This window comes from Pinus tabuliformis, chromosome 4_2, assembly GCF_031772625.1.
Source record: "Pinus tabuliformis cultivar Carrire ecotype Pingquan chromosome 4_2, CPIR1, whole genome shotgun sequence".
NCBI lineage: Eukaryota > Viridiplantae > Streptophyta > Pinopsida > Pinales > Pinaceae > Pinus > Pinus tabuliformis.
The window spans coordinates 165114761-165131269 of NC_142304.1; the positions used below are offsets into that span (position 1 = coordinate 165114761).

The window sequence follows — 16509 nt, forward strand, 5'->3', positions numbered from 1 at the left end:
GAGATAATGATTATATGCCATCAACCACAAGTTCACTTGTAAGATTCATGCATAGAAACTGTTTGTAAAAATGCTGCAACCAGCAGTTAAGGTGTTGTACAAGACAGATTGACAAACTTAGGAATATCTTAATGGCTGATTGGTAAGATCCTAGTAAGGGGCATTACAGTAATATAAGATACAAAATTCATAAAAGTAAAATTTATTAGTTCTAAAGCTACTTTTTCCCATGTGATGTACATTTATAAAGCAAATTGCGTATCCAGATGCAAAGCTTAAAGCAAATAAAAACTGTCACAAGCTTCAAGCATCAATTTTCCAAATCAAGGACCAACAAAAACCAAGATTATTTACGAAATCACAATATGTAATACGAAGGATAAAAAGGAATTTCTGGTGTCCTGTGATAGTTTCAAGAGTGTTAGAAGAGAACGGCACTTCCTTTAAAATATAATAGCAGGTATTTCATCCCCAAGATGGAAAAATAAAAAGATGACCCTTTTCATACCCAAGATGGCCTAAGGCTCAAAAATTTAAACATCTAACATATCCTTCAAATTTTCCACTTCCAGCAGTACTGGCCTTTCCAGGCTAGTCATGAGCAAATAGGGCATCAAGAATGATAGCATTATGTCAAAGTGAAAAATGATAATTTACACAATGATGATCAGGCCAAGAAACATACAGATACAGATCAAATAGAATGTCTTCAATTTTTTTCCTGCTTCTAACTTCATAGAATGATTTTAATTTTTAATCATCGGAGGCAGAATACAAGGTTTGTAAGGACATGGAATTTTAGCTTTACCCAATCATATACTGACTTGTGAGGGAGATATCACATGTTTTTTTCTCAGCAAATAGGTCATAAGACATACAACAAAAAACAATAAAACATAAATATCCAGGACAAAAGTCAGAATATACAAAGGAAATATAAGCTCAGTTATATTCTAGTTTATTTGTATTTCAGAAATGAAATCAATTAGGTTTAGACTACATAATATAAGCTGAGAAAATCCGCAGATGTCTTTTCTATGAATATTTAAGAGTGGAGTTCAAAGCTTCAGAAGGCTCTATTTATAAAAGCTCAGCTTTACCTGCTATACTTGTTGACAATTTGCTACAAGATTATCTACTTGGCAGACCTTTTTCAATGTAAACTATTCATGAAAAGAAAACCTAAAGTATTGAATCAAAAGGATTAACTGCAAATCCAAAACACCCTGATGTTTTGACAGTTCTACGGATAGGAAGACATTGTTATCCACTGATGCGAATGCACCTAGAAGAGAGATGTGCCCTTTCCTTTCTTGTCCCCACCAATTTCAAAGTGCTTGCATCGCTGCAGATAAATAGATAAATTCATCAAAATATTACCATATAGAAGCAAATAAGCATAAGCATTAATGGCTGCTAAATGAGAAAATTGATTAACCCAAAAAAAAAATTAGAGAACTTTGAATAAGACTTTTGGTGAAACAAATTACCTTGATCGGATGTTGGGAATAATGTTTGCAAGACTGGCATTGCAGCTTCAACACAATCTTCTTTGTTGTTTTGGCCTACCAAACCAAAAAGCAAGTTGGACTAGTTGGATAATTGTCAACATCATTCATAACATAGTTGGACAAGTTGGATAATTGTTAACATCACTCATATCATAGTTGAACAAGTTCAAAAAGATGCCAATTTTCAGTTGTAGAAGGCAAAATGTGTTTGACATTTTATGCGACCCACAATTAAGACTTAAGATGTAGCAGTCAGATACTCACTTCCTAGAGGAAATGTTACAAAGACAAAACCTCTATGCATTTGTATTTTATCAAAAAACACTAAACATATAAAACACGGAAATTTATATAACACAATTATAGCCTTCGAAAAACTACAAGTGAAAAATCGATGATGTGTGGATGACCAAAAACAATAAATAGTGATGGAATTAACAAGGAACAGTGAAACGTAGGCACATATAGAGAACCAACAGAATATGCCCGTGAAATTAAGGCAATACAAGATAACTCAAACAAAAACCATAACAGCTGCAAAAAAAGTTTCATTAAGTGCAAAATGTGTCATGTAAAACTTGGGCAGACAGCTTACATAATAACCTAAGTCACCTGATAGAGGGATTCAAGTGTCCAAAAGATACATAGACCAATCAAAACAGGATACAGGGGATATGTAAATTTATAATAAAAAACTTAAACTTACAGAAAGAAAGTACAGTCATCAAGTAAATTTTTCAAACGTCTAGAAAATAGAACTACATCAAACACACATCAGGACAAGTTTTTTTGAAAACATTTTTGATGTCCTGAATCTCAGGAACTCTGGGAGATGTAGGGCCTCTATATCCAACACATATGGAACGTGAATCTGACACAGCATGTGGGACAAGAATCTGACAGAACACATGTTGGATACACAAATCCATGTGTCTGATATGGGAATTTGGGTCAAGCAGGCCCTAACCCACAAATCCCATTTTCTAGATATAACTAAACCATTCCTTCACAATGTTTGACTCACCTTCTTGTGAAAGACAGGCTTTGTTTGACCTCCATAACCAGATTGTTTCCTATCATAACGTCTCTTTCCTGGAAACAAGAGAAAAACAAATCAGCTGCCGGTAGAAAAGAATGAAAACAAGTTCATTTCATTCACCAAAAGATACCACCCATATAAGCTCACCTTGTGCAGAAAGACTATCCTTTCCTTTCTTGTACTGTGTTACTTTATGCACAGTGTGCTTTCTGCAAGCTTTATTCTTGCAGAAAGTTTTCTTTGTCTTAGGTACATTCACCTGTAAGTTCAAGAAAGTGGGACATTTGAAAGATATCAGAAAACACCATTTTCTTTTAAGAAAAGTAAAGAGTTCTGCTTTGCAATGACGGAAAGGGGATGTGATGGGCAGTGAAATAAAATAATGCATCAAAGGCATATTGCCAACACCTTCTCCCGTAGGAATGCAAAAGATGACAACATTATATATATCTGGGCTTGGAAACCAATCACACGCATGGAAAAGTGTTTGTTCGTTTGCCTCTAATTAGATGTTGACACCAAAAGAGATTATTAGCCAATCCACAATGAGAATATCTAGTACATGACCATCTACCTCTGCATTCCAATGCAGATGCAAACTCTCCATTGAGCCACATGTTCATAAAATATAAACCATTGAACTCTCCAGCACTGATGGTAACGTTGATGTCTATGCAAATTTATGGAAGGCTAGTTGATTGAAATACGATTAACAAAAAAAAAAATACATCAGATGGCCCTGAAAAGGAACTTGGACAAAAAATATTTTGGTTTATTCATGGGAGGGTGTATGAGGGTAAAGATTTTCTGAATAAAAAGCAATATAAAATTACAACAAATAGGAATTACCTACCAAGTTTCAAAACCAATTTTAGATATCACATGGATGCGATCTTCCAGGAAAAGTATATTTTAAGTTGCCCATCAAATTTCAATGTATAAGTGACCTTAAGTTGCACAAAATTTGTGTCAAGGAATTTGTCCGGAGCAGGACCTTGGTTGAGCAAGTAAAGTTCCATGATTAATTTCATGCAGATGTGCATTCATCAGTCAAACTACAGTCCTCTGCACGCTCTTGGTCAACAACCAGAATAACCAATCTACTAATTGTACCCTTAACTATTCTTCTCAGACCTTACTCTTGTTGAATTTTGGTAGCTGCGATCAGTATTCTTTAATTGTATTAGCCTACAAAAGAAAAAGAAAACAAAAACACAAATTTGAATTCAAGCCGGCTCCAAATAAAAGAGGGAAAAGTTAAATTTTGAAATTCAAAATTTTGCCGCCAAAAGTCAAGTCAGCCCAGCTAAGGGGCACCCCAATTCAGGCTCCTTCAACCACTATAAATATACATTCAACCTCTCTCACTTGAAGCAATTCAGATCACTCACAATCATCTGTTTCTGTTCACACATGCAAGAAGAACAAAGTTTGACCTGGGTTGATCAAGAATATTTCTGATCTGTTTGACCAAATTCTGGGCAGCGTTGACCAAAATCACATGGGCTGTTTGACCACAGGGTTGACAGAGACTTTCTGGGCAGTTTGACATGTGGTTTGACCAAACTTTGACTGGGCAGTTTGACCCAAGTCCTGACAGGTTGACAGAAATTCTGAAGCAGTTGCAGGAGGCCAATATTTGACATATTTGACCAGAGTTGACTACCTGTTGCAGAAGGCCGAAAATCTCTGTTTGACCAGGTTTGACCTGTGTAGTTTCTGTGGTCAGTTTGACCTATTTTGATTGGAAAATCAGTTTGTATCTCTTGTTGAATTGGACAATTTCTTCTAAGAAAAGGTTGCTGGGTTTTTCCCTAGTTAGTCTTTTCCCAGGGTGAAAATTTCTGTCTCTTGTGTTTGGCTGTCTCTTTATGATCCTACTGTCATTATTACATTTATGATTGAAATTTCTGAAGTATAATTGCTTAATGATAATCTGGAATGTGCTAAAGTAATAACAATATCATTGAAATTTGAAAGTAATTATCAGTTTCAGAAATTGTGCTTGTCTATATTGCACTTGAAAAATCAACATGGTATCAGAGCGAGATTGGTAAAGACCGCCCTAAGTCAAGATAAGCAAGGTGAAACGAGAAGAGACTTGAAGAAGCTCTCAAGCCCTAGTAGAATAGCTCATTGACATCAGCATTTGTATGGAAGTCTAAGTGCTTCATCTTATTACAAAAAGGATGTGATTATGGCCTAGTTTCATTGATTGACAACGGTATTTAAGAGGAAGAGGGCCAAGAATTTGCTTTAATCCTAGAAGAAGATCTTGTAACCTCAGGTTGATGTAAAGGCAGGTGTGAGACCTTGAGAGGGCCAGCCGAGCCCTTAAGAAGCATGACTGAGGCACTTAGATAGAGGCAGCAGACAGAGAAGGTGTCTGTGGCAGGCCGCAGGCCTAGGAGGGGCCGAGAAACCTCAAGAACTGCTTAGAAGGAAGGGCATTGAGATCACTATGAAAAGGAGTCTGTTCTGAGTTCTGTTTGAGCAATTCTGACCTAAGAGAACAGGCCAAGTTTCTGTCCCTATGCCGAGTTTGTGTTTGCTGGACGTGGAATGAAGGAGCTGTCCAAACAAGGTTTTTGAAGGCCAAATTCTGTTTAAGGGCCACTGTAACTGTTGAAGAATCTAGAGCAATACATGGCTTAGTGATTCTTCACAGACTTATTGATAACAGTTTTGTGTATTATTTCTTCAAATTCACTTTGTTATGTTAGTGTGTTCTTCAATTATCAAACAGTTATCAAAATAGAAGATCAACAATAGTACAAGTACACAAGATGTTGGCTCCAAGCCAGGGCAAACCTCTCCTCTTGAGAGTAAACCCTTGAATCTCTTTTTATAGATGTTTAGATGAAGAATACCAAGACCCTTGACAAAATAGACACCAGGTTACCTCCAAGACGTTTGTCATCCACAATTCCCTGTACTCCTTCTCCTTATGTCCTTGCTGTCCAGTCACTGTCTTCGATTCCTCAGTTTCTCGGATGCCACAGTCCTTCGTTTATGTTGATGTCTTGAAACAGACTTGCATACCCTTCGTTGGTCATGATACTGATTAGATGTGCCACCACCGAGAGCTGTAGTCACAGTACAGGCCACCACTGAGAATTGTTGTTATACATATATACACAGGCCACCACCGAGAGCAGTCACTGTATATATATATATATATATATATATATATACAGTCCTTTGATACCTTCCCAGAGCTGTCACAGCATATAGATTCCAGAGAGACCTCTGAGATATATCAGACTTCCAAGATATTACTCCGCTTGTGTATGCGTTCCTTTTCTTCGTTGACTGTGATCTGAACTAATCCAAAGACTTCACTTGTTTGACTCCATGTTACTCCTTGTATATATATGAGTCAATGATGGATCTTTGAGCCGACAGGAGTGCCTTGTATCTAGGCCGACATATCATCAAGGAGATTACTTCATTTTCATAGAGCAGATTTGCATGAGGATAGTGACACTTGTCTTGGAGTGTTAGCCTTTGACCTTATGACTTTCATAATACTTATGATGTAACATAAAATCCTAAAGACATCAAGAAGTCTTTGCCCTATGGTAAATGCATCTTGCTCATGAAACCCATGATGCAAGGAATAACAATTTTTAATGGATTGTAGATTTCTGTGGTTAGGTTTTATAGAATCTACACTAGGATATTCCACAGTTTTCATTAAAACTGTGGAATATCCGAGTGTAGATTCTAAATAACAATTTTTCTTCATAATATTATAATTACAAGTCATAATGAAAACCAAACCTAGCTACATTTCCTTCAACACTCCCTCTTAACTAGGGAGGTATTCATTAAATGGTACAAGGCTATTCAACACTAAAGAGATCTCATAAATATAGTCGGACTAGTAATTAATCTGTATAGCATCATTATAACCAACATTGTCACATAGCAAGGCCTTGACTAACAGCTCTATCTCTCAATAGATCAGAGCACAATGTTGGCAAGACCAATGATGATAGAAACCTACATCATTGTCTCTCAAGGTACATACCCACCCAGGTGTTCATTGAGTATGACCTTCTAGGACTATCCTTATCTTGGGTCCCCATCCCTCAAAGAATATCAGTCCTCTTGCCTACTCTTATCTTGGATGCCCTACACATCCTCAAAGAGTATCGGATGCCAAATGATTACTCAATCCTCCATCCTTTCTTCAAAATGAAGACAAGGATAATGTGTCTATCTCTTCCTCTTAATTGAGGAAGATATGCCCAAGTTTCCTCTGACCAGAAACTTGACCAAGCTCCTTTGTAATTAGGAACTTGTTAGAACTCCCTCTTAGCTAGGGACTTGTCCATTCATCAACAACTTCTTCTTCATGGGTCCTTCAGCTGCTTGATCAACTTCTTTCCTTGATGTCATGAAATTCAGTTGAGCTTCTTCCTTGTAGGGCAACGGCCATCGATCACTTTCCTTCTTATTTCATCATGTCATTCCTTTCTTCATGGAAAGTGGCCTTCCTGGTATATATCTAGAACCTTCTTTATATGGCTACTTCTTTCTCTTCATGCTTCTTTTAGGAGTTTCCATCCATCGCATGAATGTTGGATGTACTTGTACTTACAAATCTTGTTCTAGTAGCCCTGTATGAACTTCATCCAGATATTATTCAAGAAATCAAAACATAGCATTAAATCAAATCGTACCTTTCGAGATGGCTCTTTATCATGACATCTTTTTAGTAGGTATCAACATCCTGCATACTTGTTGACACATTTCCCAAAGATATACATTGTCAAGGGTCTCCATCTTTTTCAGACTTTCATCAAAATCTTCATATCTTTCCAGGAGATTTCCTAGTCAATTCTTCTTGGTCTTTTGGATGTTGATTGCCTTCATCATGGTTGCATAGCTCATGACCTCTTCCCCCCTCACTCATTCCATTCTCAAGGGTTTCTAACGAGAGTTCTCGTAATCATAGTCAACAACCTCATACTTTATATGAGAACATATTATGTTGATTTCATCTAGTGTGACTTATGATTTTCTGCATCTTTTCAAAGGAGATCCTTTTTCTCTTGATCATGCCTCTTAAGATAGATGTAGTGATCCATGTTACCTGCAACCATACGACATGACATTATAAAATTAAATACTACCTCATTTTACCTTTAGGTCATATAGGCTTCTTCCAACATCTTCCTTGATCTCATGCTCATCATGTCAACTTCTTTTACTAGCTTCTTTACCAATATGATGTACTGCACCACTTAGATACTAAGTACAAACCAATTCTATAAAAGCACGAATTGGCAATAAAAAAAACTTTATAGTAGTGGAAGCATTTATAATTTTCATAATCAGCAAGAGATTACACTCTTAATTACTTCAATCATCTAGACCAAGATTGATACAAACCCTAAGTCATATCAGCAATTCAATCATGATAGCAAGAGATTACACTCTTAATTACTTCAATCATCTAGACCAGGTTTGATACAAACCCTAAGTCATATCAGCGATTCAATCATGATTAGATAACTTGAGAAACCATATGATAGACTATCTACTAGAGTTTTCGGTAAACCCTAGATTTTATCAATATGAATTGCTTCTACTAGGGTTTGATGTAAACCCTAGATTTTCAATCAACATATATAAAGAGTTTCTTACTAGGGTTTGAGGTAAACCCTAGATTTTCCATCTATAAATTCTCAGCACACAATTTATAGATTCAGATGAATACACATACTAGAGAATTTAATCATTACTAGGATTTAGTTGCAAACCCTAGATTTCAATCATCATCCTAGAACTTTCAAACTTTGACTAGGGCTTAACTATCAAACCCTAGATCCCATAATCTTTAGAAAATTTGATCAACACATATTTCTAGGAGATAGCCATCATGTATAGACACATTATATAGTTAGACAATACATTGACCAAGACTAAGCTAGGAAAAGAAACATGTACCTAGGGTTTCATTCCTAGGACTTTTCATGGCATGAATCTTGCTTGTAGACCTAACCAAAACTTAGGGTTTTGATTCATTGTCAAATCAAATCCTTATTTTATCAGAACTTCAAGGGTTCAAGATTTCAACCTTAATAGGTTAGAGCTTCATAATCATATCAAAAATTTGAATATGACATTACCAATAAATCAATCAGTATAGGAATTTCTTCATTGATAGCCCTAATTAGGTTTAGGGTTTCACACATCATCAATTTATGTCAATCAGTGTAGCAATTTTTATCAATAATATCCTTAAGAAGGTTTAGTGATTGTCATCCTATTAATATGCCCTTAGGTTAGTGTTTCCAGAGAACCTTTCAAGGTTCTTTTCATTCAAACAATTTAGAGATGAATAGGGTGGTAGATTCATCGGATGATGAATTACCTCAAACAAGAATCTTTTACAATTCAAGAGAGCTAAACAAGATGAGTGTTAGTAGTGTTGATAGGATTTGACAAAGAGAAAAACAAAACTTTATAATAGAGACATACATATCATCAAGGAGATCACTTCATTTTCATAGAGCAGATTCGCATGAGGATAGTGACAATTGTCTTGGAGTGTTAGCCTTTGACCTTATGACTTTCATAATACTTATGATGTAACATAAAATCCTAAAGACATTAAGAAGAAGTCTTTGACCTATGGTAAACGCATCTTGCTCATGAAACCCATGATACAAGGAATAACAATTTTTCTTCATAATAATTACAATTCATAATGAAAACCGAACCTAGTTACATTTCCTTCAACAGTAACAAGGAGGGCAAAAGGGCCTAAGTCTGCTTACAGGTGGGCCAAAAGGCCTCAAGGTTAATTCAAGCAGACTAATAGGGAAAGAATAACAATTTTCCTTCATAATATTATAATCACAATTCATAATGAAAACCGAACCTAGTTACATTTCCTTCAACAGTAACAAGGGGGCCAAAAGGGCCTCAGTCTGCCTGCAGGTGGGCCAAAAGGCCTAAGGGTTAATTCAAGTAGGCCAAAAGGCCTTAGTAGGGAAGAGAGGCCAAGAAGCCTCAGGTTGTAACCAGCTCATATGGAATTCCCTCAGGCTTGTGGAGAGGCCAATGAGACAAAGAAGAACGTTGTGATTCATTGAAGGAACTGAAATTGTAGGACCAAGTTTAGGCCTAGTTGTGCTATCGTTAAACCTGAAGTATGAAATTTTCCTTTAGAACTGTTACGAAGCAAGGTGTTGCCTTGAAACTATATATTGTCATGAACCTTGTAGAGTCCTTGACAAGTATGTATAGAAGAAACCTTTATGAATTATGAAATTGTATGCGAAATTGTTAATTTGACTAAGCACACTAATTCATCCTCCAAAGAAGTTGCTCCAGAGATGGAGGGAGCTAAAAATAAACCCTCCTTCACATATATATAAAGCAATAAATTCCAGTGATGAGATTCACTCATGTTCAATAATCTTCAAGAGTTTGATGTGATGGCATGATTCTTCTCAAGGTATAGTGATTGGTTCCATGTCTATAGCAGGATAATTTGCAAATGACAATTTATTGGACTTGCAAAGGGTGTTGATTAAATTTGAGAGTCTAAAAGGATAAGGCTTGCATTGAAGCACTGGTCCTAAGGATTTGTGAAACCCTAGAATGTAGAATGTTGAATGCTAGTAGAAAGTAGCATCATTAGCTTGTTGTTGAATCTTTGGTGTGGACAGAAAATTCACACCCTAGCTTATATATTTCATGCAAGGAAAGGAAAGCAACATGCACTAGTAGTTGATGATGAGGGCGAGGATGAGTTTGTAGATGGATGTCTATGATTTTTGCAAGAAGGCAAGGATCTAGAGGGAGTTGACAAATCCCCTTCTCCTCAAAAGATAAGTACTTTATATCTTTATTCCTTGATTATTATTATTATTATTTTATTTTTGGTCAGCCTCTTGTCTTTCTATCGTTTGCTTGGTTATAATAGTTTCTTCCATGACCTACTAATGAGGGTTGCAGGTACATCATGAAGGCTGCTAAGGCTCTGGCAGCAGATGGAAGCATTGGGAAGAACAAAGTAAAGTTTGTCGCAAGAGGATTCTCCTAGGATCGAGAATAAACTCGGCTAGAGTGATTTGCGCTCAAAAAGAATTTTATTGACATCTAGAACCGTGCCAGATGACCGGAAGAGCTCCTAGTTCAAAGGGAGCAGGAAGGCCAACAAGTTTGAAAGATGCCATAATGGAGGAAATTGTGCCAAGACCTAAAGGGAAATCAGTGGTGACTTCCAAGTGGATCTACAACATCAAGCATACGATAGATGCCAGCATAGAGAAGTGCATGGCAAGAGGGTTCTCCCAAAAAAGGGGAGAGGACTATTAGACATTTGCTCCAGTTGTTAGGTACACTTTTGTAAGAACTATTATTTCTATTGATTTTATTGGAGGCTACATCAGATGGATGTAAATACCACTTTCCTTGATGGAGTAATTGAGGAAGAAGTGTACATGGAGTTACCTCAGGGTTTTGAGGTACATGAGAAAGAGTCTCATGTTTGTAGAATGAAGAAAGCTTTGTACAAATCTCGGGCATGGATCTTTGATGAGTCTTGGTTGATCTAGTTATTATATGACTTGTTTTGACAGGAGCAGAATGACTCACATTACAGAGGGAGCAACAGTGACAAGAGGATTTGCTATGGTAGAAGCAGTCATGATTACCATAGGAAGCTCTGCTTCAAAGGGAGTTGACCTTTGAGTTCGAGATGAAGGATCTAGATTTGATGCATTACTTTCTTGGTCAATGGAAGTATACTATTTAGATGCTTCAAAGATTTGGGATGATGGACAGTCATGAGATTGAGATTGAGATGCTCAAAAACGAGAGATATCTAAGAGCAGTATGCCTTCTATGTGTAGACCATGCCAGACAATAAATATGCTTCATTGACTGGAAAGCAGAAATGGCAGAGGGAGCAACCAGGATTGCAGCAGCGGGATCTCTTTCAGTGTCAAAGGGAGCACCCAGTCAGGGTGACTAGAAAGCAGCTATGGTGATGGATCCAGTAAAGGAAGTCGGTCAATTTATGATTGAGTCAAGGCATGCGACACAATATGTGTTGAGGTACCAGCATGGTACAGTTGGATATGGATTGAAATATGTCTAAATTGGTGAAGTACATCTACAGGAATATACAGATTCAGATTGGGCAGAGAGTGCAAAAGACAAGAAGAGCACATCAAGATGTTGGTTCAGTTTGGGTTCTGCTATGGTCCCTTGGATGAGCAAGAAGCAAACTTTGTCGCACTCAGCACTACAGAGATCGAGTATGTTGTAGCTAGTTTAATGAGTTGTGAAGCAATGTGGCTTCAGAAGCTACTCACAGGATTGTTTGACCAAGTGTTGGAGACAACCGTAATGACAAGTCGAAGCACATTTAGATCGAGTACCGAGACATGGTACAGAAGGGAGTAGTGCGGCTCCAGTACATTTTTACACACGAGTTGGATGCTGACATTCTCAAAAAGCCTTTGTCCTAGGGTGAAGTTTGTATACTTCGAGGACAAGCTTAGAGTAGTTGAGAATGTTTCCTTCAATCATAGGGAGTGTTGATGTTGTAGCATCAAGGACAAACATTCTCCCTAGGTCAAACATATTACCCAGGCCGCCATGTAATGTGGTTAGGGAATATGGTCAGCGCAGAGTGCTCCCCCAGTTAGAAGGTTCTGACCATATTGCCAAGAGGTGCTTGGCTAGTGAGTAGTATGAGTGTCGAAATGGAATGGTCTATACTCCAGACTCCATAGTGCTCCCCCGATCAAGAAGTTCTCACCATATTGCTAAGAAATGTTTGGCTAATGGGTACACTATAAGTGCCTTTAGCATCGGGCAAGTGTATTATCATTCAATTGGCATGCAAGAATGGTAATTGCCCAGGTGTTTCACCATTTTTGGTCAAAGGTACTAACCTTGCTCCAAGTGACAACTTGTTGAGCTAGTGACCTTGCTCCAAGTGACAACTTGTTGAGCATGATGTTGATACAGGATGTTCTCCACGTGGTTCTAGATTAGAACAAGAAGTGGATGGATTCATCAACATAGCTGAGCTAATTCAACCTTTTCTTGGGATGGATAAATTTGTCAACAAGAGAACATTTGAAGAAGTCAAAGAGAATACCTCCCTAGCTAAGAGGGAGTGTTGAATTTTGGTAGTTGTGGTCAGTATCTTTAATTGTATTAGCCCACAAAAGAAAAAGAAAATGAAAATGCAAATTTGAATTCAAGTCGGCTCCAAATAAAAGAGGTAAAAATAAATTTTCAAATTCACAATTTGCCCCCAAAAGTTAAGTCCGCCCAGCCAAGGGGCACACCAATTTGGGCTCCTTCAACCATTATAAATATACATTCAGCCTCTCTCGCTTGGAGCAACTCAGATCACTCACAATCATTTCATTCTGTTCACATGTGTGAAGGAGAGAGAGAGCAAGAAGAATGAAGTTTGACCTATGTTGACCAAGAATCTTTCTGATCTATTTGATGGAGTTCTGGGCAGTTTGATTGCAGGGTTGACAGAGACTTTCTGAGCAGTTTGACTTATGGTTTGACTGAATTTTGACTGGGTAGTTTGACCAAAGCTCTGGCAGGTTGACCAAAATTCTGAGGCAGTTGCAGGAGGCTGAAATTCAGCCTGTTTGACCAGAGTTGACTAATTATTACAGAAGGTCAAAAATCTCTGTATTTGACCAGGTTTGACCTGTGTAGTTTCTATGGTCAGTTTGACCTAGTTTGACTGGAAAATCAGATTGTATCTCTTGTTGAATTGGACAATTTCTCCTAAGAAAAGTTTGTTTGGTTTTTCCCTAGTTAGGGTTTTCCCAGGGAAAAACTTTGTGTCTCTTGTGTTTGGCTGTCTCTTTATGATTGTACTATCATTATTGCATTTATGGTTGAAATTTGTGAAGTATAATTGCTTAATAAAAATCTGGAATGTGCTAAAGAAATAACAATATCATTGGAAGTAATTATCAGTTCCATAAATTGTGCTTGTCTATATTGCACTTGAAAAATCGACAACTCTTCCAATTGCTTTGTTACAGTTTCCCAGCATGCAGAAATATTACACTCCTTATATTACAGTTTCCCTCAGGAAGTGGAAAATGACCTGCTAAGAAATATTAACACTGTAAAGTGCAAACACTTACGCATAAGGGTACCTAATTTTGAATCTTTCTATAACGAGAAGATGAAAAAAACACAATATACAGAGTCCAAAAAACCAGGTATAATATACACCGAGTACCTAATAACAAATACAACACAAATCTCAATAGCATACTTTTATGATAAGTCAATTGCTTGTATATAACTCCTTAATTCTTAGGCAGTCACATTCTAACCATGGTTTGTAAGGTCCACACATACCATTTATGACAATTGTAAATTGCCAAATCACCCTCCAGTAATGACCCAAGGCCAAATCATCCTCTCTTGGTAATCTTATCTGATATTGAAGCATAGCTAACAAGTTGGAATTCAAATTCAATAAGATTCGAAAGAAAAAATTTCAATTTGGGAACACTTTGATAGTATACATCTTAAAAAATGTATATATGATTCCATTCACAAAGTTAATTTGACTTTCGTGCATAGGTATCTCAGTTTGAAGTCCCCGTCTTTGTATATACTGTATACACAAGGCTTCTCTACATCTCTTCTATTCACAATTTTTACATGGAACATAGAAAAGATTAGCAAAATGGTAACATGCTACTGCAAACTTGCAAAGAGTCGTACAACATCATGGTCGACGAATAAATATAACGAGAGGAAATACTCTTTAAAGGAAATATAAAGCTGCAGAGTCCTGTTTCTGTAAAGGAAATACTCTTTGATTATCCAAATCATCAGATATACAATGCAGCTGCTGGTCCTAGTCTTGGAATCGACAGTTTCGCTCTACCTCTTCTCGAAAGGGTAGGGCTTGTAGATTGCCATCTCTGTTATCTCATTCCTCTCGCACTTCCATAAGATAATGGCGTCAATTATAACAACAATAGGAATAGAGTTCACTTTGCAATACCTTGGTCATCTCTATTATCTCATTCCTCTCCCATTTCCATAGGATAAAGTCATTGATTACAATAACAATAAGAATAGAGTTCACTTGCCCATGGGGCTTTTGGGTTGACTGTGAATGGGTGCACTGTTAAGGCACTCCTTGTAATAGGTCACCGGTTCAAATCGCCGTGGGTGCTTACCTACCAAACAAACAAAAAAAGAAAGAATAGAGTTCACTTTCCAAAATCTTCTGATCATCGCCTCCCAAGCTACGGGTTCCAAGGTCTTGTGCATACATAGGAAGAGATTCTATAAAACAACAAGAAGCAGATGATCATGTAGTTAATAGGATTAATAGATGATGTCTTCTTCCTCCATTGATGGGTCGACCCTGGGTTGAAGCTTTGACTAAGAAAAAAACAGCTCGCTTCATTTCTTTCGCCCTTAACTCAACCTCCCAAATGTACGAACCGAACCGAATTGCACTGAACTATTCACTTTTCGAATCAATTATCAAAATTTAGTAATTTTTCCCCGATTCGGGTGAATTTGGTAACTGTGTATTGAAAAACAAAAAGGATAAACGATAAAAGCCCACCAGCCCCCATTTATGTGTCCTCGAGAGAAGGAAAACCCTAGCTAGACAGGTCACTGCTTCAAGTATACAGATTGCAACAACGAAAACTGGGCTTGCATGACAATACATATACAAATCTCGAGTTCTTCAATAGTTTTGCAACAATAAATAACTGGGTAGACTGTATACACTGACCACAGCAGGTAAAAGTAATGACCACTCAAGGACTCATTTTCATCTGTTTCTTTCCCTAGTGAGCAGACACAGATTTTTCTAGTGATAGGCACCCCGAAGAAAAAATAAGACATAAATGATTCAGAGATAATTCACAATCTAACCCTCATTCACCACATTTGATCGAGTAAAACAGAAAAAACTCCTCTTGTGCACCGTGTAATCTTTTTCTTAAGAAGGAAAAATACCCAACAACGATCTTCAAGCTGCAAGGAGATATCCACTATCAAAAATTCTAAGAGAAAATCGAAAAGTTAAAACCCATACCATTTTGGGTTTCTGAACTGACTCCGCCTCAACAATCCTGTTGATTCCTCCTGTTGTTTGTTGTTGCTGCTGCTCCTCTGCTTTTTCCTCTTCTTGTTCACTGCCTCTGTACCTCGGGATTTAGGGTTCGAAAGGAGAGTCTATGTCTAATCATAATTGTTACATAAAACTTAATTTAATGAGAATTATACTTAATTAGGTATTTGTCGTCCTAATGCCAATGCCTATGCTGAATGAAAATCAAGACTAAGGTTATAGTTATATCTATCATCTACGCGACAAGGATGAGGAAAAGGGGAGTCGTCATGTTAGAATGGGGAATTATTTATGAGTCCATGTGAGGGACAGCAAAGCATTATAGTAATTAGTTGCAAAGTTAAATTTATGTTTTACAAAAAAAAAATCAATAATGTCTTATAGTATTTTTTTAAGTTTATTAATTGAATTAATCGGTAAATATTGAAAGTTTTATTTTTGAAATGTTTTTAACTAGTTCACCAGTATGTTAGGTTTGTATTTGTATGATATGAGATTGATTCTAACTATTAACACTATAATTTTAGGTATATTAACACAATCTCTCACACAACACACAAAGTTAATTAGGTGTTTAAACCAACAATGACACAATGAGTGTCTTAATTGTACACTCTATCACCAACTAATCTATGTCCTAAGGATTTATTTTCGACTGGTTAAAGATGGTGAAGTGACTAAATTCCTTTGGTTATAAGTGACAATTAAACATGGAAATATAGAAATAAAATAATTTGTTTTTTTTTAAATTCTAAAATAACCATGTATACTGTAGGGAAAATCAAAAATCTACACAAACTTAGATCCATCTTAACTCTAGATCTACTAAG

General features: G+C 36.9%; 1 protein-coding gene across 1 annotated transcript; it reads right to left on the bottom strand.

Annotated features, from left to right (window-relative positions):
- Window positions 1-924: 924 nt before the first annotated feature.
- LOC149168696 (large ribosomal subunit protein eL42) lies at window positions 925-15831 on the bottom strand. The gene is made up of 5 exons (XM_089428380.1): window positions 15644-15831; window positions 2698-2809; window positions 2536-2603; window positions 1491-1565; window positions 925-1345 (listed from the first exon to the last, which is right to left on the bottom strand). The coding sequence occupies exons 1-5, from the start codon at window positions 15644-15646 to the stop codon at window positions 1286-1288; spliced, it is 318 nt and encodes a 105-aa protein (XP_089284506.1). The 5' UTR covers window positions 15647-15831; the 3' UTR covers window positions 925-1285.
- Between the last annotated feature and the right edge of the window lie 678 nt (window positions 15832-16509).